This window comes from Colletotrichum paranaense, assembly GCF_030867605.1.
Source record: "Colletotrichum paranaense strain IMI 384185 chromosome Unknown Scaffold_2.1, whole genome shotgun sequence".
In the NCBI taxonomy this organism is placed as follows: Eukaryota; Fungi; Ascomycota; class Sordariomycetes; order Glomerellales; family Glomerellaceae; genus Colletotrichum; species Colletotrichum paranaense.
In genome coordinates, this window is record NW_026848960.1 from 617,561 (window position 1) to 636,828 (window position 19,268).

Here is a 19,268-nt window from a genome sequence, read left to right on the forward strand (position 1 = left end):
GAAGCGGTAGCGCTGGAAGGGGTAACGAAATTGGTCGGGAAGATGGTGAGAGAAGGAGGGGGGACCTTGTGTGAGGTTGGGATATTAGACGGGAGTTAAACTCGAAAAGGGCGCTGATGGTGTGGACGTTGACCAGGGCCAGGAGGTGAGATGGTGTGTGGTAAGCGCAGGTACGGCTACCGTGAAGTAGGAATTTGGTGATCAGGGGGTTGAATTGGTGAAAAGCGAGTGTCGGACGAAAAGAAAAGATGAACAAGTATGGCGGATAGTAGTGACAGGAGGGCGGTTTTCAGAGGAAGGAAAAGAGTCAGAAGGAGGAAGTGAGTGTAGGAGGAAGAAATACGAATAGGAGATGTTTTGTTAAGTAAGTACGAGGCGCACAGCAGCCAAGAGGAGAGAAATGTCACCGTCGCGTCTGCGGCCACCGATATTTTTTTACTATTATTTTCCATGACCATGTTATTTGTTTTTTACCGTCTTTTCTCGCTCCTGCTTCCAAAGCACTACCACTCCTTGGCCCAATGGGTCACTCCTTCCTCTGAGAAAGAACATTCGCTCCTGCAGGCCACAGATGCACCCCTTGGCGCCTTTCCTTTTCAGTCCAGACCTTCACACCTTTCCCGCTGCCGGATCGTCAAACGGCCAATGCCTGCCTCGCTTCACCCAATGGAAGGCGCGTGTTTCCTCCTGTTCCTGCCCCAGTCTACAAAAAAAAAAATGTCAGGCCAAGGGAAGGAGCGAAAGACAAGGAGGTGGGGCACTTGGAGCGGCCAGCCCCGGGGAAGGAACCCACATTTCGGACCCAGGTGGGAAGCCAGTGAGAACCGGTGGAAGGAGCAGGGGGGCGGAGCTGAAACAGGGGCCATGCGGCTCCACTTCATCAGGACTGCTCCTTCTTCTTCTTTTTGCAGTTGCCTTTGCAGCAATTGGGTGAGTGACGACTCTCACTGCGTGACTGTCTGCACTTACGAATTGCCTTGGGGGTTGATTTCTTGACTGCTGCATTGCCATCAACTCCCAAACGGGATCCTCGTACACTCTGGCCATCATCACCACGCATTTACCTTCTGTTTTAATTGCGCGCTGACAACAATATTGCTTCCTGATCTCCAGGCAGAAAGAATTGGGCACGCACGAGCACGCTGGCGGCCGTCGAGCTTACTTGCATCGCAGTTCCTCCACTCGCTCCATCCATCTGCCCACTGGGCTGAGCCCGACCGCCATCGACACGTGGAGGCGCCCAAGTTGATCGCTTGATTCCCTGGATTCGAGTTTCTTGTTTCTGGCACAGGCACATTCGTCCAGATGCACCTCCACGGGGGCGAAGAGACGCAGAAAATAGCAGCTCTGCCGATGATTGGACCACACGATACCACAGACGGGTCTCTCCTGGCCCAGGCCGTTGGCAGCATTGATATCCTGCTCCACCTTTCCCTCGGCCCTTGATCGAGATTGATTCGCTGTCGACTCATTCCACTGCCAAGAATCCAAGACGCTGCAATGTAAGGTACGGAGTTGCAGCTTGCCAGCCAGCGTCGGGTTACTCTGCACTCCGATGCCTTCAATTCTTGTTCAGTGAGTCTAGGTATTGCTCCCTCTCACTCCCTCCTGTTCTAGTGTGTCACTTTGTGAACGGATGTGCGTGTGCATACCTACAGGTACCTACCCATCCGTGCCTCAGAAACTCACGACTCCTCGACCGACCACCAGTGATCTGATGCGCATCAGCTAACCTATAATTCCCAGGCCTTGCTCACCGATGCTTTGTGCCCCTCAAAGACTTTACAGGCAACAGTTGCAAGCCCCCGAAAGTCCCCGTCTGTGTGTCCTGGAGACCTCACTCGAAGCCCTGAGTCTCTGATGGCCAGGCCCGGTCTACGTGCAGGGCACCGGACGTGTATTGGCAGCAGTGTTGCTTCGTACCCACGAGTACCGTACGAATGCCGATACGAAAAACGGGCGGCGCGACGACGATCCTGCTGTTTCCAGGCTTGCTTCCCGTCTGGAGCCGTGCGGCAAGTCACGGTGCGGTGCCCGCAACTTGCAAGCAGGCGCTGGTATATTCGGGCCTTGGCGTGTGAGGCGAGACGAGGCGAGCCAGGCGCCATATTTTGTTCATTTCGTGCCAATCTCGCCAGCACTTTTCTGGCCATCATCGCCGACATCACACTGGGCCTTGGCGGAGTCCCCTTAATAATCCAAGTTGGCACGCCTGGCATTCAATGTCTGGATATGAAGCTCAAGCTCAAGCCGCTGCTTGTTACGGATACTAATGTGGCTGTCAGCCGCTGCACAGTCAGCGAGTCCTTGAAAGCCACGCCTAAGAGCTCCGTACAGCATATCAGGTACACCATCACTTCCCAGTTCTCGCTGCCTTCACGGCAGCTTCCAGCTTGGGCCATCAAGATGCCGCGTGCGGCTGCGAGCGGCGTAGCGCCTGTCGGCCGGCAGTTTTTGCCTCCAGGCTCAACGACGACGTTTCTCAGACGCGCATCCGGCAGCATTTCTTCGGAGGACGCAGGTCTCAATCGGACGGCATGGATCTGCCTGCCGCTGCCATTCCCACATGCCGCCCGCCATCCAATGTTTCCCGTGGACCGAATGGTTCAGTCTGTTTATTATCACGTTCCACCAGTGTTCGTCACGTCTCCTGTTGGCCGTGAGTCCCCTCGGCTGCCCATCACGAATTCGTTTTCCTCTGATTCATGGCGGTGCCAAGAACCCACATCTGCCCCCTGCATTTCACATTTCACACTCATACGCCAATCTCGCAACGAAATCAGCATTACAGCCACTAAAGCATCCGTAACACAACGCATAGATAGTACGGCGTACATATTATACGACGGGTATTTTTCGATCAGTATTGCTTGCCTCTCCATCCGCCGTGAAGTAGAAAGACAGCGCGAGACGGTCAGGGCTGACAAAGCCATGCGACGATTATCCCACCATGATCTAGATGACTCGCCGTCATGACCTAGGCCAATAACTCTGAAAATGAAGAACTAAATTGGCCGTTTCTCCATTCTTTTTTTCTCCTTCCATCGCGGTGAGTTGCGAATTGAAGGTCCCCTCTTGTGGTGGCGAAGCTTCCTTGGCAAAGTGGAGAAGTGAAATGGCCGTACCCTCGAGGGGGGGAAAAGACGGAGGGACAAAAAAACATGGTGATGGAAGAAACGGCCCCACCGTCTTCGTCTTCCACTTTGAGAAATCCAAGTTGTACATAGTTCCCGTCCAGTGGAGACTTCCCCGGCCATTGGCTCACGCTCTTCTCCGTATTGTTGGCCTTGCGGCCTTAGAAGAAAAAAGCTTGACCGTCGCAGACGGGGCCCTCCATATCGAGTTCCAGTTGTGCGGTCCCTGCGTCTGGACAGTGCGACGGTCGCCGGGTTCGCTTCCGTTGCGCGTATCCGTTGAGTTGGGTCTAGGAACTCCCAGTGGCCGTCCATCTCTTCCCTCGGTTTGGCCGCCGTCGACCTACCTGACTGTACGCATCAAGATTCGATCAAGAGCCTTTGAATGGCGTCAAACGTCAACTATGACTGCAGCTGTGCAGACACGAGTGACACACACAATCGACGGTTGACTGGGCTGGAATCAAATCTGCGAGCCAATAGGTAGCAAGATTCTTATGAGAGCTAGGATAACTCGTCTTAGGCATCCGTAGCTGCAGCCTGCACCTTCAAGCCTCTGTATCATTCTCAATCCCCCGCCCGAGCTTTCTCCGCTCCCGCTTCAACGCTAGAATTCAATCAAAGAAGTTTCGGTCGTCATGATCGCTTGGTCACAATGATTCGATATCTGGCTATAAGCTTCAGCCTCGATTGCGGCACCTGCCTGCTATTTTTCGACACCTCAATCAAGGTACGATCGGGCGGGCACCGGTTCGATGCTACGAGAACGTGGCTCACAGCTACCGAACGGACGGATCAAAAGCATGCTTACGGAAAGTGGGCACGCTACAAATACTTTTGTACGAAGTTACGAACCACGGCAGTGCACAGCCGCTTTTTTTTTTTTTTTTTGTCTCCCTTCCGATGTTGGCTGCCGTCGGCGTACGAACGGTTGATGAGCCATCTTCGTCATCCAGCACTGTGGCATTGTCAATTGCATTCTAGATTGAAAGGATCGAAGCGTGCCGAGGTAAGTATTTTCGGGTGGCTTTCCGATGTCCTGCAAAGGCCTCCTGGCCCACGGGCCACGGGGCAGGGCTGGCTCCCTCCGGCTTAGATCTTGCGCCCCGGCCGATTGCGGACCCGGTCGGCGGCCCCCGCGCCGCCCGAGCCAGCAATCTGCCGAACAGCGGCACGTGAGCGACAACGACAGACGCGCGTGTCGAACCTCAGCTCAACAATGAGACCTTGCTTTCGTCAAGAAGAGAATAGTGACGGCAGGCTCAAGTCTCTTGAGATCTGGATCCGATAATGTTGGAACCAAACCCGCAATGCCCTTCGGAACCCCTGGGATCGGAAGGGCCGGAACGCATAGTCGATCGTTGTCAAGAAACTGGATTTATGCCGGCCCAGTTGGGATTCTTGGCAGACCAGCCCTTGACATTCCTTGTTTCTATGTATCCCGCTTACGAAATGCATTTTTTGCTTTAATACAACAGATGATTTATCGTGAGTTTATTTCTAACGAAGAATTAGGAAAACGTTATTTCGTTCAGTCAATACTCACTGGCAATGTCAGCCAGCATGTAGAATTACCGTATAATTCCACAATACCAACGCCGTCTACTCGGAATGACTTTAGGATCGAAACTTTAGACTGAAGCTCGGGAGAGTTGTATTCTCTCCAGCAAGGCACCAATCTTGACATTCACTTTTTGCTGGTCAACCCCATTGATGCCGTCGGCAAGCATTCAAGTCGTTTTGTCAACTCGGAATGTCACGACGTGGTCAGGAAAAGTCATTGAAAGCTAATGTATCAGAAAAGAAAGTGTTCAATTTGTAACGAGTGTATGTAGTGAGCTATCCATTACGCGGGTCCAAAGTATATAGTACATGATTATGGCTCCCAAATCCGCCCAATCATGGTAAAAGTACAGAGATTCCAAGCCTCGTGGGCTGTCATTTGTTTTGCAAAAAGGAAAAAGAAAACCAGTTTCAAAGAACGGTCACAGAAAGAATCTAGCAGTCGCCCTGGTTGAAGGGAGCCAGGGTAATAGCCTGGTTGTTGTTGGTGAAGGGACGACCCGCGGTCGCGACGCGGAGGACCGAGTCGGCCGAGTTCTTGTTGTAGAAGAAGCGCGAGTACGTGTTCTGGTTGACGCCGTCGTCGCCGGAGGCGGTGCAGTTGAGGGGGACGCCGACGAGGAGGGACTGGCCGTTTGTGGCGCAGACGAAGGGTGCGAGCTTGCGGACCAGGGTCTGGCGCGAGGTGAAGCCGTTGACGGGGCGGTTGTCGTCTGCGTAAGGGGCCGGAACGGCGACGAGCTCGCCGTTGGTCTGGAAGAGTTGGCCGGTGGAGAGGTTCAGGTCGAAGAGGGCTGCTTCGGTGCCGGCTGGCTTGATTGTGAAGCGGTTTGAGCCGAGGGCGACGACGGAGCCGGGCGTGGGGCCGGTTGCGACCTTGAGGCAGAGGTTCTTGGCGATGACGTCTGTTGAGGTCGGGGTTGCGGAGGAGGAGGTTGAGGAGGAGGTAACTGTGGTCAGGGTGCTTGTGACGAAGGTGCTGCTTGCGCTGGAGGAGGCGGTGCTGGAGGTGTCTGAGGTGGAGGTGCTGCTGGCGGAGGCAGAAGCTGAGGAGGACTCATCGGCGGTGGAAGATGCTGACGAAGAGGTCTCGGAGGCGGAAGTGGAAGAGCTCACGTCATCGGTAGAGGTGGAGCTGATGATGCTGATGGTGACGGTGGGTTCATCGGAGAAGGTGGTGCTGTTGGGGAAGAAGGTAGGGCCAACAGAGGAAGTCAGGGAGGTGATGGTGGAGGACTCAATGGCGGTCGAGTTCGGGAAGAGAGTCGACGTGGGGAACAGGGTCGAGGTCTCGGTGCCCGAGGTGATGACGGTCAGGGTAGCGTTGGGGGCCACGGTGGAGGAGGACAGGGCCGACGACTCGGTGGAAGAGACGTTGGGGAAGAAGGTGGAGGTGGACGTCAGAGTCGTGGAGGGCTCCGAGATGGTCAGGGTCGTAGTGTTGGGGGAGAGGGTGGATGAGGGGAAGACCGTGGAGGACTCGGTGGAGGTGACGTTGGGGAAGAGAGTGGAAGTAGGGAAGGCGGAAGTCGACTCGGTGGAAGTCACATTAGGGAAGAAGCTAGAGATAGAGATGGAAGTGAAAGTAGAAGAAGACTCGGTGACGGTGGTGGCCGTGGTGGTGTTGGGGAACAGAGTCGACGAAGGGAAGGCAGAGGACTCGCTACCAGAGGTGAGAGTCGTGCTGTTGGGGAAGAAGGTGGGCGAGACTGAGGCGGTCTCGGAGGTGGTCGAGTTCGGGAAGAGCGTGGTGGTAGGGAAGACGGTCGAGGTCTCGCTGCCAGAGGTGATTGTGGTGTTGGGGAAGCCGCTGCTGGTAGGGAAGACGGTGCTCGACTCGCTCTCAACGGAGGACGTGGTCGTGTTGGGGAACACGGTGGTGGAGGCGAAGCTCGACGTGATGGTGGTCGACTCGGACGTGATTGTGGTGTTGGGGAAGAAGGTCGAGGTGATGGAAGATTCGCTGGGGAACGAGCTGGATCCGGTAGAAGTGATGTTGGGGAAAATGGTAGAAGTAAAGGTGGAAGAAGTCTCTGAAATAGTAGAGATAATGGTAGAGTTGGGGAAGAAAGAGGAAGAGGGAGCGGATGAGCTAGCCTCAGTGCTGGTGCTGTCAAAGATGGTAGAACCAGTGGAGGAAGACTCGGCTTCGGACGTGGTGGATGAGGGTCCAATGGTAATAGTTGTGTTGAAAATAGGGGGCAGCGAGGTAGTGCGGGTAACGAAGGTGGTGAAGGTAGCGTTGTTAAAGAAAGTACCAGTCACAGAGGTAACCTCCTCAACCACTTCCGTAGACGTGCTGCCGACGGAGGTCGTGGCTGTGACCGCCTCCAAGGCCGTGGACGTGGCGAGGACGGTGGTGACGGCGGTCGAGGTCGTTGTGGTCGTGGAGAGGGCCGTGGAGCCAGGAGATCCGCTGCCGGAAACGGTGACGGTCACGATGGAGGTGGACAGGATCGTGGCCGGGACCGAGACGGTTGCCGTGGCGGTGGCGACGGCCGAGGTCACCGTGTTGGGTGTGACGCCGAGGCACGAGCAGGCCGAGGCGTAGCGGGCGACGGAGCTGCAGGCGGAAGCGTAGGCCGGGAAGGTGTTTGCCGAGATGGCGGTCGTGGCGGCTTGACGCTTCTTGAGGGCAATAGTCTCGAAGATGGTCTGGGTCTCGGTGGCGATGGTGGTGATCTCGGTGGTGCCAAAGGTGAGGGTCCGGGTAGAGGAGACGACGATAGTGGTGGGAACGATGACGACCTCTGTGGCGACGGTCGTGATCTGGGTGACGCCGACGAGGGAGGTGGCCGTGGAGGAGGCCAACTCGGTCTCGACGACGAGGCTGGTCTCAACAGGACCGGCGCCGCCGCCGGAAGTGAGAGTCACCGTGGAGGTGAAGACTCCGCTGGTCGGGACCGTCACGGTTGTGGTGGTCGTCCTGCTGAGGTGTTAGTCCTTCTGGATGATGGGCAGTGGAGTAGTTGAGAGGGCTCGTGATAGAGGCACTTACGTGGCACCGGGGTAGACGGTCACCTGCAGGTACCGAGAGCAGTCGGCAGTACCGCTTCTGGTGGTGAAGGCACTGGCAGCAATGGCTACACGTGGGGGTGTAAGTCAGTCCATGTGGCCCTTCTATTGTAGATCGCCCTCCAGGGTCGAAGTAAGGGTGGACGATCACTCACCTCTCAGGCAGTTGTCCCTGTTACATTGAGCAGCGGCGAACCCAAAGAGGGTGGCCAACACGGCAGAGGTGGAAGGCTTCATGACTGCTGTTAGTAACTGGACCTCTTAAAGACTAGTGACTCTTGAACTTCGAAAAGAGCAAAGAGTGAATGTCTGGAGCTTGTCGATGGGAAGAGATGCAGGAGATGACTGCGCTGGTGTGGAGATGAGAACAATTCCAGACAACCGGGCCTGGAAACCTCCAAGTCTTATACACCCAGAGGCATCTTGAAAGAGGCACCACCAGGAGCATCAAATCAAGAGACTCGGCATAGGAAAAAGCACTTCCCACGGCGACTTCCACAGAAACCAACGCGGTGTACCAAGGGATGGTGGGGTTGAGAGAGCCAACAGTCGGCCACCAATATCGCGTCTTTTCTGGGTCTTAGACTCCTTCTTCCCTTGGTTCATCTCGCGATTGCCTCAGCGATAGTGTTGGCTATGCGGTTCCTCCATCATAGACTCGCGACTCGCAGGTCATACGCAGTCTGTTGCTTGCTTTGCCTATCGAGACATAAGCAATCTGAGAATTAGGTAGGTAGTCCGCATCCCTGCCTGGCCATGTCCGTTGGAGACGAGACCAAGCTTGCGGACACTAGCGAAAGTGGCTTGACTAGCATCAGCGTCGTGCTTAGTGGTGTGCTTGCCATGCGGGCGGGATGAATAGGTAGATCGCTGCTACGTGGTTCGCAGAAACCCGTCTCCTCAGCCTCGGAACAGCTCCGGGGGTCCATCGCCTGGGTCTGGTAGGGCTCGTACAGATGTAAAAAGGTAGATAAGCTTGCGTGATGAGAGGATGTTCCCTAGGATCCGTGGGATCCCTGTGGGAGACCTCACTAGCCACTTGGCTCTAATGGGTGGTGTGCCTCAGATTAACTGCGCTGCAAGGAACCCGTCCGGCTTGCTGCAAGGGCCAAATTATTTGTCTGTCCGAGATGCAGACATCGGACCATGGCACGCCATTGGTAGGCCCTTGGCAAGGGAAGCTCAAGAGCCGTGTAAGAAAGGGAGAGAGATTAAGAGTGTGAAAGGATCCCCTACCCCTCGTGGAACCCCAGCCGCGGGGACACACGCACGACACGTTGAAAACTAAGCAGATTTTGTGCGATTGGGTCGTGGAGGGGCGGAACTTGGGCTTAGGAAGCCGAGAAAAAGAAAGGGTTCTCAGTCTAGAAGACCTGCGCTGCTGCAGGTCCCAATGGAATTTGCGGAAAAGAAAGCGTGCTTTCGCGCGATAGAGTGGGCTATGTGAATCGACTAAGAGCTACGCTTCCTGCACGTGCGAGTCACTTTTTGATGAAGGTCTTCAGAAAGCCCTGCATCAAGAGGCAGACGAGAAACAAGCGCGCCACGGCTGTGAATCCGGATTTTTTTTTCCATCCCATCTTTTTGGTTGAGCAGAAGCTGAAGTGAAGTTGTCAAATTCGTGAGACCGCATAGGAAAAATTGGCTCGGCTTGTCGTCTCCCTGCGAGATATGTGTCAGACTCACAGAGCCTCAAGAACGAGCACTTCTTTCATGCCGGATGAACCCAGAATTACGGTAAATGACGTGCCAGTCGATCTCTCATTACTAACCCTGTATTTCAACGAATAAGACGAACTCCGGGGTACCGAGAGAGTGGGCAGTGGAGATGGGAATGCCTTGTTTCCCCAGTTCCACATACCGTCAATCGACCGACCGCAATTTTGGTTCCTATGCCAAGGCCGTTTCGAATTTTCCCTATCACAAGCTGATGTCGTTATGACTCTCTGCGCGAACAATGGCTCCAAGATTGAGTGGTTTCGCCGTCCCAGTACCTAGTGATCCCTCACAGACCGAATCTTCCTTAGGCCTGGATCCATCACTACCGTTCAGCTCGTGGAGGCCTTGTCTTGCACAAGTGCCCTAAATAACAACACGAGGGATAGCTCCATGTCATCATCGCCGTGGATCCCCGCGAGACATTGTATGGGTATTGCGCACAGGCTAGACCGCGAACGTGCCGGAGGTCTCACCCGCATCCCGGTGGGAGTCAAGATCCGCTGCCCGCCAGATGCGCACCCATATCCACAACTTCCTGCGAGAGACTCCCAAAGTGCGAAAGCTTGTGTGAGATGTGAGAGTCAAAGTGACAACTCGGCTTCTGGCACAACGCTTGGCAGATCAATGTCGCCACGCGCGTTGAGACGATGGGTCCAGTATACGAAGGCTGAGGAACATGGCATCTGATTTCGCGATGATCTGGGCCTATGTCGGCCTTGAGTTTATTTGGCGGGTACGTCGATTCATCTCCCATCGTCTTTTTTGGGTAATATTCCGATGTCCTGGCTGGCTGACAAGGAAAAGGCTGAAGCTCAACAACTCATACGTTTACCAGTGAGTCGATCATTTTCCGGAGGTTACCGCTCCTGCCAAGTCCGCATATAACTAAGATCGTGTGTGTGCGCGAGTTTCCATCGTGGTCGACCGATCTGATCCCTCGGAAAAGCCGCTGACAAGCTCGCTTCCAGCAAGCAACCAGCCACTGGTATCATCGAGCCAACATCTGAGAGATCTGCAATATTTCCATTTTAACTCAACGGTCTTAGATCTGTAACGGCGCCATTAGACGGCAAGCAGCTGAAAGAGAGGATCCAGTCGCCCTATGTGCGACTGTGCAAGGTGGTGCTGAGAAGGGAGACGATGTCTTTGGTGACGCGATTCAACTGCCAGGCCGCATTCCACGGGACCTCTTGCCGCCTCCCCACCAGCTTTAGCGAGAGAGCCAAGGATATTGTTCCGGTTCGATTTCACCTGATCAGATCTTTCCGTGACGCTTACCGTCGACATCGAAACAGAGCATCGTTTGTGGGAGGATGGTCCAATGCTAGGTGAGGCCATGAAAGGGTCGAAAGCACATCCCTTGCTATCGACACAAAAGCGCAACCTCCGCAGTGACCCCAATGAACCCTACAGAAATCTCAAATGAACCAGGGAAGGTTCCAGTGTCATCATTGACTCAAGTCGGGCCCACCAAATAGAGGGGCAATATTCTGCGACACTGTCTGGAATGTTGGAGTTTATCGAGTCCGAGTCTCGGAAAATGCAAGCAGTTCAAGATCAAAGCAGGGTATCACGAGCATGAAACTTCCCACAGAGAAGACGGATGAGCTTGCGAGTCCTGAAGCCGTTCCTGCTGCTCGTGGGTCGAGGTGCTATTTCCCAAATAGTCATATAGCTAAAGGTGGTCTATGCTGTTGACGACCAGATTCAAAGCACATTGCAGGCCTTTCTCGAGGAATAAGTATCCTGACGTTTACATGTGAAACTTAGAACATGCGGAGCTAGGGGTCTTCGACTATCTCTACACATGAAGTCTAGATCATCCATGTTGCACTGTAGGCGTCAACGTGTGAAGTTGACTCAACACCCTCGTTGCCTCAATGCCCTCTACTCTAGCTGTTTAAATGCGCGCAATCAGACGCCCTCCCAGAAAAAGGTCTCGGGCAAGTTAAAAGTGGCCCGCAGGATCTCGTCCTGCGGTTTGGAGCCTGAGGCAATAATGACAACATAGTCTCCTGCTTCAGCAATCCACTTGGACCTCTCCTGCGACCAGTACGAAAGTGAGTACTTATCGAGCACGACCTCAACAGTCTTTGTCTCATTGACAGACAAGAAAGGTTTGGAAAACGCCTTGAGCTCTCGGACAGGCCTCAGCAGCGTACTCTCTGGATCGTGGATGTAGACCTGGACAACCTCCGCTCCGTCGTAAGGACCCGTGTTTTTTACGTCAACCAAGACCTTCATTTTGTAATCTTCCGTCGGCTCAAATGTCTTTGGCACCTCAAGCTTCGAGTACTCAAACTTTGAGTAGGACAGGCCTTGGCCGAAGTAGAAGAGCGGATCTCTGTCAACTGATTCGTAGTAGCGGTGGCCGATGAAGACCCCCTCACCGTACACGATATCGTAGTCAGACTTTGAGAATGAGAGGTATGCGGGGGTATGCTTGATGGACACAGGGAACGTCTGAGATAGGCGGCCGGAGGGATTAGCTTTGCCGAAGAGAACGTCTGCGAGGCCATGGCCTGTCTCCTGGCCGCCGAACCATGCGTGCACCAAGGTAGCTGCTTTCGATTCCCACGGCATCTCAATTGGACAACCTGATTGAGTGATAATTACCTATGAGGATGTGTTAGTATCGAACATTTGTAACTCGCGGTTGCCCTCGTGTGTTCGGCCAAGAAGGGAAGCTACTTACAGCATTTGGATTGGCTTGAAGCACTGCTTCGATTAGATCGTCGACGCGGCCTGGCAGTCTGAGGTGCTTTCGGTCGGCCCCTTCATACTCGAAATCTGATGACAGTCCAGTCACAACGATAGGAATATCGACTTCCTTGGCCAAGTTTGCAGCTTCTTTGATGGCGACCTCCTCATCAATGAGCTCAAATCCACCAGCGCGGCCTGCAAGAGTCAAAGCTGTGCCAACACCTCCTGAGAGGTCCTCGTTTACTTGAACAACCTCAAGCTCGAGGGTTAGACCCTCAACCACATCTATGTTGCAAAACTTCTCCATGGAAAGCCTGTTGAAGCAAGGCGTAGGCCCTGTTTTCGGCGGCTGGTCCGTCCATAAATCGATGACATCTTTCCCGTCTACTTTGAGCTTGCCCTTCCCCGATGTACTGAAGCCGAATCTGAAGGGGCTCGTGACGGAAGGCGTGTATATAGCCCGGGCTCTGACGTAAAACTTCTTTGGAAGCGACGCGTGGAAACTCTCTGGCACATCTATGAGTTCTTTCTGGGCGTGAGCCGTCACGAGTACTTCTGCGTTAGGGTTCTCGTCCGGATTCTCCTCAAAGATCTCAACTGACCACCCAAACCCTTTGTGCTGTGACTGCTGAGGCATTAAATTCTTTAGAAGTGGGCTGAATCTGAAGGCTGCGACTGCTGTTAATATCAAATATCCCAAGTATGTTGAGTGAAACCTTACAATGGCAACCAAGGGCATATGATACGTTTTCCTTTCCAACTGCCTCGACAATAGCATCGTAAGGTGTCACGGAGTAGTAAGGCTCAACCTCTGCACTGCCACCTCCACTCAAAGCAGGGTTCTTGACGTGATCGCCAATCAATCCGATTGTCTTCCCTTCTGGTTTTGTGATGGGGAGCACCTTGCGATCATTCTTTAGCAAGACGATGCTTTCAGCAACCAGTTGACGAATCAGAGCCTGCTGCTCGGGTGTGTTCGACGCCGCGAAATAGCCAGCCGGTTTCGTATCCTTCACTTTGTTCACCAAATTGAGAACATTCCGAACAGCCTCGTCAACTGTCGTACGCGCGACTTTGCGGCTGTTGACAGCTAGACTTAGACACTTGCCTCTCCATTGTGTGGGCCCGGGCATCTCCAGATCCAGCCCGGCGTTGATGGCTTCAGAGGTGCTGTACGTACCAAACCAGTCGCTCATGACGAGTCCCTTGAAGCCCCATTCATCTCGAAGAACCTGCTTCAGCAGCAAAGGGTCTTCGCTAACGTGAATACCATTGATCTTATTGTAAGAGGTCATAAAGGTCCAGGGGTCTGAGTCGCGCATGACGAGTTGGAATGGCATGAGATGGATCTCCCTCAAGGTCCGCTGCGTCATGCAGACATTATCTTCAATGGAATTATCCGATTGATCGTGCGCGGCATAATGCTTGACACTCGTTGCAACACCTCGTTCTTGCACACCGTTGATGTAGGCTGCTCCGAGAATGCCGCTCAGGAAGGGATCCTCGGCGAACGCCTCGAAGCCACGTCCAAATAATGGTGAACGCTGGAGGCAGATGGTAGGTGCCAACAGCACATGCACCCCTCTGGCTCTTGCCTCCTCTCCAAGAAGATTGCCGACCTTGTGCAATAATTCGGCGTTGAAAGTTGCGCCCATACCAGTGGCAGAGGGCAGCATGGGGCTCGGGTTCTGGGGAAGAAAATCATTTATCAGTATCGGAGCCAAAGAATGGACAAATTTGAAGGCTTCTCGTCGCCCAGAGCGATCAAGGACTTGGACTAACACGAGCAAAAGAACGACGTCCTCGGATGCCATGAGGGCCGTCTGAGGTCTGCACGGGAGGTCAGCAAGATGCTCATCCCTAGGCAAAGTGCCGGCTAACAATGAGATCTGGTATTTGGCGATGAGGTAGACCGGTCGTTCGGAAAGATCCCTGCCCAGCAAGCAATTCGATCTTCTCGTCCCAGGTCATTTGCTTGATCAACGCCTCGACGTCGAGGGGGGTGAACTCAGCAGCCATCTCGACGATTCTGATAATTCCTTGATCTGACGAAGCTCAAGTGATTGAAGTTAGGGGAATTTGGAAAGCCCGGTATTCTCGGACAGCTATCAAGCTTCAAGTGGCCTTCCGGTCAATATTATGCGGTGTCATCTGGGGTTTCGGTCAGCACAGACCCGAGTCCGAAGCACAAAAACCGCCGAAATACTGTCCTTCCCCGTAGGATGAGCGGGCCGTCTCGGAGTATCGTCGGTAAACGCGACGGAGTCTCCTGTCACGCGTGAGCAGAACTTGCCTTGATTCGATCACTTCGGTGCATTCGGCGCATTTAGGCTAAACCCGCAGCAGCCGGAACCCTGTCCGGAGACCTCCGGAGTCCACGGGGCCCCGCAAATACCACATCCGATCCAGTCCCGGGACCAGTCGCTGACTCCGCTCTGCGAAATGCGGGAATTTATATCTCCGGAGGAGCGGTGATGGATTGGGATGCACGAAACGGCCGTACTTTGTTCCATCAGTAATCCATGCGACATCAGGATTACAGTCAGCAAAGGCCTCGTGCCAAAGAGAATGGAGCGCCTTCGCTCGGAGGAAAGCCTGAGTGTAAGCTGAGCGCTAAACGTAGGCGACGAGGTTTTGTCCTTCTACATGATCTTTGAGCCAATACTAGACATCGTGTAGGGTATCTCGATGAGACCGCGAGACAAAGCAGGATCATACTCGGTGAGCAAATGCGTCGCTTCCTTATTACGATAACGCCCGGCACGGTCAATAGGTATTGGCATTCTAGTATCATTTGTCACCTACAGGCCGGAATTGTCCCTAAAATGACAGACAGGTCTGGATCGAGACGTGAGTTGCAGATGCATGGTGTTTGCTTCTTGGCCCTTCGATGTTGTTGTATTTCTGCGGATAGCTGCATGAGTTGAAACATCAACACTGTTACGCAATTAGCAAGCAATTCTTTGTTACCTGTAGGGTTTCCGAGGTTACCTTCATTGAATTATCACCTTCATGTCTCTCATCAATAAGTGCATGATTATTTGCATGCCCTTTGAGAAGGAGTATGTCCCTTACTCTTGCTTCTTTCTGCAAAGCGACTATTACCTTCACCGCCCTCAACGGTCATACCACTTGGAGATGTCGGACTCACCTGGTGACGATGCCCTTTTCGACTCTGGCGACCGGTATGGAACCGACTGTCAATCATATGAAGACACTCATGATGATTCTGACATGTCTACCTTGTTTCACTGGAACTTAGATAGTTCTGGCCAAGATGTCTTGTCGGTTCGCGTTTGCCTGGCTCCAATAGGGGGCGGACGTGAGCCTGATCGCAACATGGAGAAACAAAGGCGAAGAGATCAGACTCGTTACCAGGAGCAAGCGAACCATTCAGTTGCGGGACCATCGACTGCCGATATTCCTCAGCTTCATCTAGTTGACAGCCAAGGGAATTACAAAAAGTATCGCCTCGTGCCGGCAGAAGTCGAAAAGAATCAAGCCATGGAAGACCCGAGACAAGATCTGGAAAGTCTTGAAGATCTTCTTGGTGACAGGAAGAAATCAAGCCAACAACTTCAAGTTCCGAAACGCAATATTCACCCACGCCATTTTGAAGGCTCCATTCTCTCCATAATTGACTCGATGGAAAATTCTTCTGGGATCAGAAATGTGGAATATGTCATATTCTTTTCTCTGATGGTGGTGATTGCCATTATCATTGTGGTAGGCCTCTCGACCAGACCTCTCTCCACACTTCCCTGTCTGAACTCTACTCGTGATGCCACGGCGTTGCACACAAATCGTAGTATTCACTACCCAGAGATGAAAGAATATTGATGGGATTTATTTGCAGATGACTGTTTTCTCTCATCCATAGTCGTGTGCCTGATTGCTTACGACGATCTTTGGGGCATAGGAACCACGGGTCGTGAGTTTTGGCAGCTACTCTACCACATCACGTACCAAAAGCTTACGAAAGCAGAGACTGAAAATCACGGGCAATTAATTGATGTTAAGATTTCAGCTGGAGGGTGTGTTTACTGTCTAACTCGAAGCAATGCATATGTAATGCAAAATTCTTGTCGCATTCTACCACCAATACCAAGACCATAAAATTGGCAGTCTTTACCTCCCCATCCCCTCGGCCCCAAACTTGTCACTCGAGCACTGGGCCCCATCAACCTGGCATCTACATTAGCCGCCAAAGAAATTCAAAGCCGATCCTAGATCACAACGACCTAAAAGCAAAAATGTCGAATTCCTCTGACTCGGGAGACGAATCATGCTCGACCTTGTCGGACTGCCCACAAGATTTCGAACTACCTGCTGCTTCTTATGGAACGTTTCCCACCCAAAAGAATGCATCATCGCAGAGACAAAGTCAACCGATTCATCGAAGCTGGGCCGCAGGGCCTTGTATGAAGTCTCCGCAGCTCTACCTTGTGGATGCTGAAGGAACCACCCACAGATACAGATTAGTTCCAGCAGATATTGAGGACGGCCAGAGACCAGCATCTACTTCCTCTACTGATCCCTCTTATGAGATATCGGAAAGCAAGGAGCTATGTGCTTGGGTGATGTTCGTTATTTTGGTCGTGGTGGGATTCGTATGTCTGACCTCTTCAGATCCTCGACTGGGATGGTCAGCTTAATATGAGTAGGTAGAGTTCAACCAATCAACCAATCAAGCCCTCAGAGAAAATGCAAACATACACTGTCGTCCTGATGTTCTAATTGCCTAGATGCAAAAAGCTCAGCCCCTAACACAGGGAGCCTACGAAAGATCCGAGGAGACTCTTACCAGCCTCAGGTGTAACGATGCAAGGATTTTTACAAGAACAATACGGGACTCGAACCCGGGACCTATGCGTGCGGAGCTATTCAATTAATGCGATGACATTCTCCGCTACGACACAGGCCTTGGTGACAGAATGAAGCATTTTTGTTCATGATGTGGGCATCGAGGCTGGGTGCAGGCGGAATAAACAGAATATGCTTACTAGGGAAGGAAGGAAGGCCCACTCTTTTGCACCTTCTCCGTCGAATACAGTGAACACAAGGTCTCATGTGCATGTCAATTTTGTCAAAGTAGATCTACAGCTCTTTCGTACCCGAGATCTGAGCTGACCTATCGTTACCTCCATCAACAGGAGCTTCCGATTCAGCAACTTTGGCGTTCTCCTCGTCCGAAAAACCTTGGGCACTGATGGCTAGCTCATATCCGTACTCTGCCATCTGTGGATGCCGCCTATCCCACCACAACATACCAAGCTGTGTCAGAATTGTAGCCACGGTGAACGCAGTTGTAAGAGGAAATCCGATAGGGTATCTTGGAGCGTCTGCGACGCGGAAGGCGCCCAGGGGTATAGTCGCATGACCAATGTAGACCACTGTGACAGTCAAGGCCACGATAATGGAACGAGCCTCGGGCTCCTTTCGGAGTATCTCAGCCATCCATGCTATGAGCGATGGGCCACCGGCGTTGGTGCCATACGTGAGGAAGTAAAACGCAAGGATGACTTTGTGATCAGACGGCCACCCACATAAGACTGATAGACAGATGCCGTGAGCTGCGGCAGAGAAAATGCTTATCTGCCAACGCCAACGCTTCCAGTCGGAAAGCCAGTTGAGACCAATATTGGTGACAATTTGCAAGGCGTACCCACCCAAGGGCAGGATGTTGACCTGGTACGTGTCATAAACGCGGTTGCCGGCTGAGTCTTTGATGCTTTCGAGGTACAGGACAAAGTAGGAATTTGCCCTATGAGCCCAAGCCCCAAAGGCAAAAGAGAAGAGGTAGAAGTACGTGACTGGATGAACGATAAGCTTTCGCAGCTTTTGGCGGAGTACGGATGCCGGAATGCGCTTGGATGTGTTGACGCCAGAGTTTCCCATCCTCTCACGAGCCAGGCGTTTCTCGTTCTCAGTGAGATAGATGGCGCGCGTATTCGCTGGCGAGTCGGGCACGGTGACGAAGGCTATGAGGCCCTGGCCCACTGTGACGGAGCCGGCGATGATGAAGAGCCACTGCCAGCCAGCGAGGCCATGAACACCGTTCATGTCGCGAAACAGAGCTGCTTGCAGAGCACCGAGGAACATCGCGCCGGCAACGTCACACACTGTGAAGCAGGCGACTCGGACGGCGAGCTCGGCGGGGGTGTACCAGTTGAATATGAGGGCGACGACGCTTGGCCAGAAGGCAGATGAGAACAGTCCGAGGAAGAACCGGAGACCGAAGATCGTTTGCGCATTCGGGGCTTTGTATGTGCTGCGCTAGTGGTGAGATGGCGTTCGATAAGAAAGATGTTGGAGACTTACAAGAGTACCAGCAGCCCCCAGCTCATCTCACAGAATGGAAGGAACATTGAGGGGCGGAATCTTGTCTGTATCAACTGGCCAGGTACCAAGCCCAGAGCATACCCAATTGAGAAAAAGGTATTGAATTCGACAAGCTCATTGCCGTATAGGCTGAGGGACTCTCTCATGCCGGAGACGTAGGCTTGGGTTGTGGCAGACTGATCCATTTCCTTCATGATGCCTGCCAGGAACATCCATGCAAGCAGCATGACGTCTAGTTTGAAGACTAGGACATTTCTAGGGTCGCGAAAGTACGGAATGATCCTCGAGATGTGCTTAAAGATGCCTTCTTGTGGGGGGCCATAGTTGATGGGTTCCTCGGTCCCAGGCCTGGGTGTCGACAAAGTCACTGATGTGGGTTCGCCCATTGTGGCTTCAGTGACATTTACCAGCAAGCAAAGACTGAAGACCCCCGAAATATAAGAGGGTGGAAATGACCTCGTGAGCGAGATCAGGAAGTCCCATCTGGTAAAAGACGAGGCGCTGCTTCATGACTATATAAAGAGCCATCTCGGTTGTATTAGCTAAAGGAAACCATCAATACGATTCAAGTCGTCAAGGAAAAGTTGGGCGAATTCTTCCGAATGAAGTGATTTTCGATGTCGCGATCCAAAAAAGATTGCCATCCCGCGCCCAGGTTGCAGGTGCTTGAAGACGCCAAAGTCTGGGCAAAACCCACCAGGTGTAAGGCAAACGTTGCATTAATCGCCTCCCACCGCACTGTCAGTCCAATCACCGACGGTAACGGAGGCCGCGATGTGGGAGCGGGCGAGA

At 53.0% G+C, this 19,268-nt stretch overlaps 7 protein-coding genes across 7 annotated transcripts; 4 read left to right on the forward strand and 3 right to left on the reverse strand.

The window, feature by feature from the left end:
- Positions 1-1,860: 1,860 nt before the first annotated feature.
- On the forward strand, positions 1,861-2,976 carry CPAR01_02080 (uncharacterized protein; the record flags this gene model as incomplete). The annotated part of the gene is made up of 1 exon (XM_060486368.1): positions 1,861-2,976. The coding sequence occupies one exon, from the start codon at positions 1,861-1,863 to the stop codon at positions 2,974-2,976; it is 1,116 nt and encodes a 371-aa protein (XP_060353696.1).
- Positions 2,977-5,132: 2,156 nt separating this feature from the next.
- CPAR01_02081 (uncharacterized protein) lies at positions 5,133-7,949 on the reverse strand (the record flags this gene model as incomplete). The annotated part of the gene is made up of 3 exons (XM_060486369.1): positions 5,133-7,623; positions 7,696-7,780; positions 7,868-7,949. The coding sequence occupies 3 exons, from the start codon at positions 7,947-7,949 to the stop codon at positions 5,133-5,135; spliced, it is 2,658 nt and encodes an 885-aa protein (XP_060353697.1).
- Positions 7,950-10,107: 2,158 nt separating this feature from the next.
- On the forward strand, positions 10,108-10,645 carry CPAR01_02082 (uncharacterized protein; the record flags this gene model as incomplete). The annotated part of the gene is made up of 2 exons (XM_060486370.1): positions 10,108-10,164; positions 10,478-10,645. The coding sequence occupies 2 exons, from the start codon at positions 10,108-10,110 to the stop codon at positions 10,643-10,645; spliced, it is 225 nt and encodes a 74-aa protein (XP_060353698.1).
- A 700-nt stretch (positions 10,646-11,345) lies between these two features.
- Positions 11,346-14,153, reverse strand: CPAR01_02083 (glycosyl hydrolase family 3; the record flags this gene model as incomplete). The annotated part of the gene is made up of 5 exons (XM_060486371.1): positions 11,346-12,047; positions 12,127-12,803; positions 12,856-13,822; positions 13,917-13,964; positions 14,016-14,153. 5 exons carry the CDS (start codon positions 14,151-14,153, stop codon positions 11,346-11,348), a joined length of 2,532 nt encoding a protein of 843 aa, XP_060353699.1.
- Positions 14,154-15,272: 1,119 nt separating this feature from the next.
- On the forward strand, positions 15,273-15,974 carry CPAR01_02084 (uncharacterized protein; the record flags this gene model as incomplete). The annotated part of the gene is made up of 1 exon (XM_060486372.1): positions 15,273-15,974. One exon carries the CDS (start codon positions 15,273-15,275, stop codon positions 15,972-15,974), a length of 702 nt encoding a protein of 233 aa, XP_060353700.1.
- A 413-nt stretch (positions 15,975-16,387) lies between these two features.
- On the forward strand, positions 16,388-16,789 carry CPAR01_02085 (uncharacterized protein; the record flags this gene model as incomplete). The annotated part of the gene is made up of 1 exon (XM_060486373.1): positions 16,388-16,789. The coding sequence occupies one exon, from the start codon at positions 16,388-16,390 to the stop codon at positions 16,787-16,789; it is 402 nt and encodes a 133-aa protein (XP_060353701.1).
- Positions 16,790-17,231: 442 nt separating this feature from the next.
- On the reverse strand, positions 17,232-18,862 carry CPAR01_02086 (major facilitator superfamily transporter; the record flags this gene model as incomplete). Its single annotated transcript, XM_060486374.1, has 2 exons — positions 17,232-18,405; positions 18,456-18,862. 2 exons carry the CDS (start codon positions 18,860-18,862, stop codon positions 17,232-17,234), a joined length of 1,581 nt encoding a protein of 526 aa, XP_060353702.1.
- Positions 18,863-19,268: the final 406 nt, after the last annotated feature.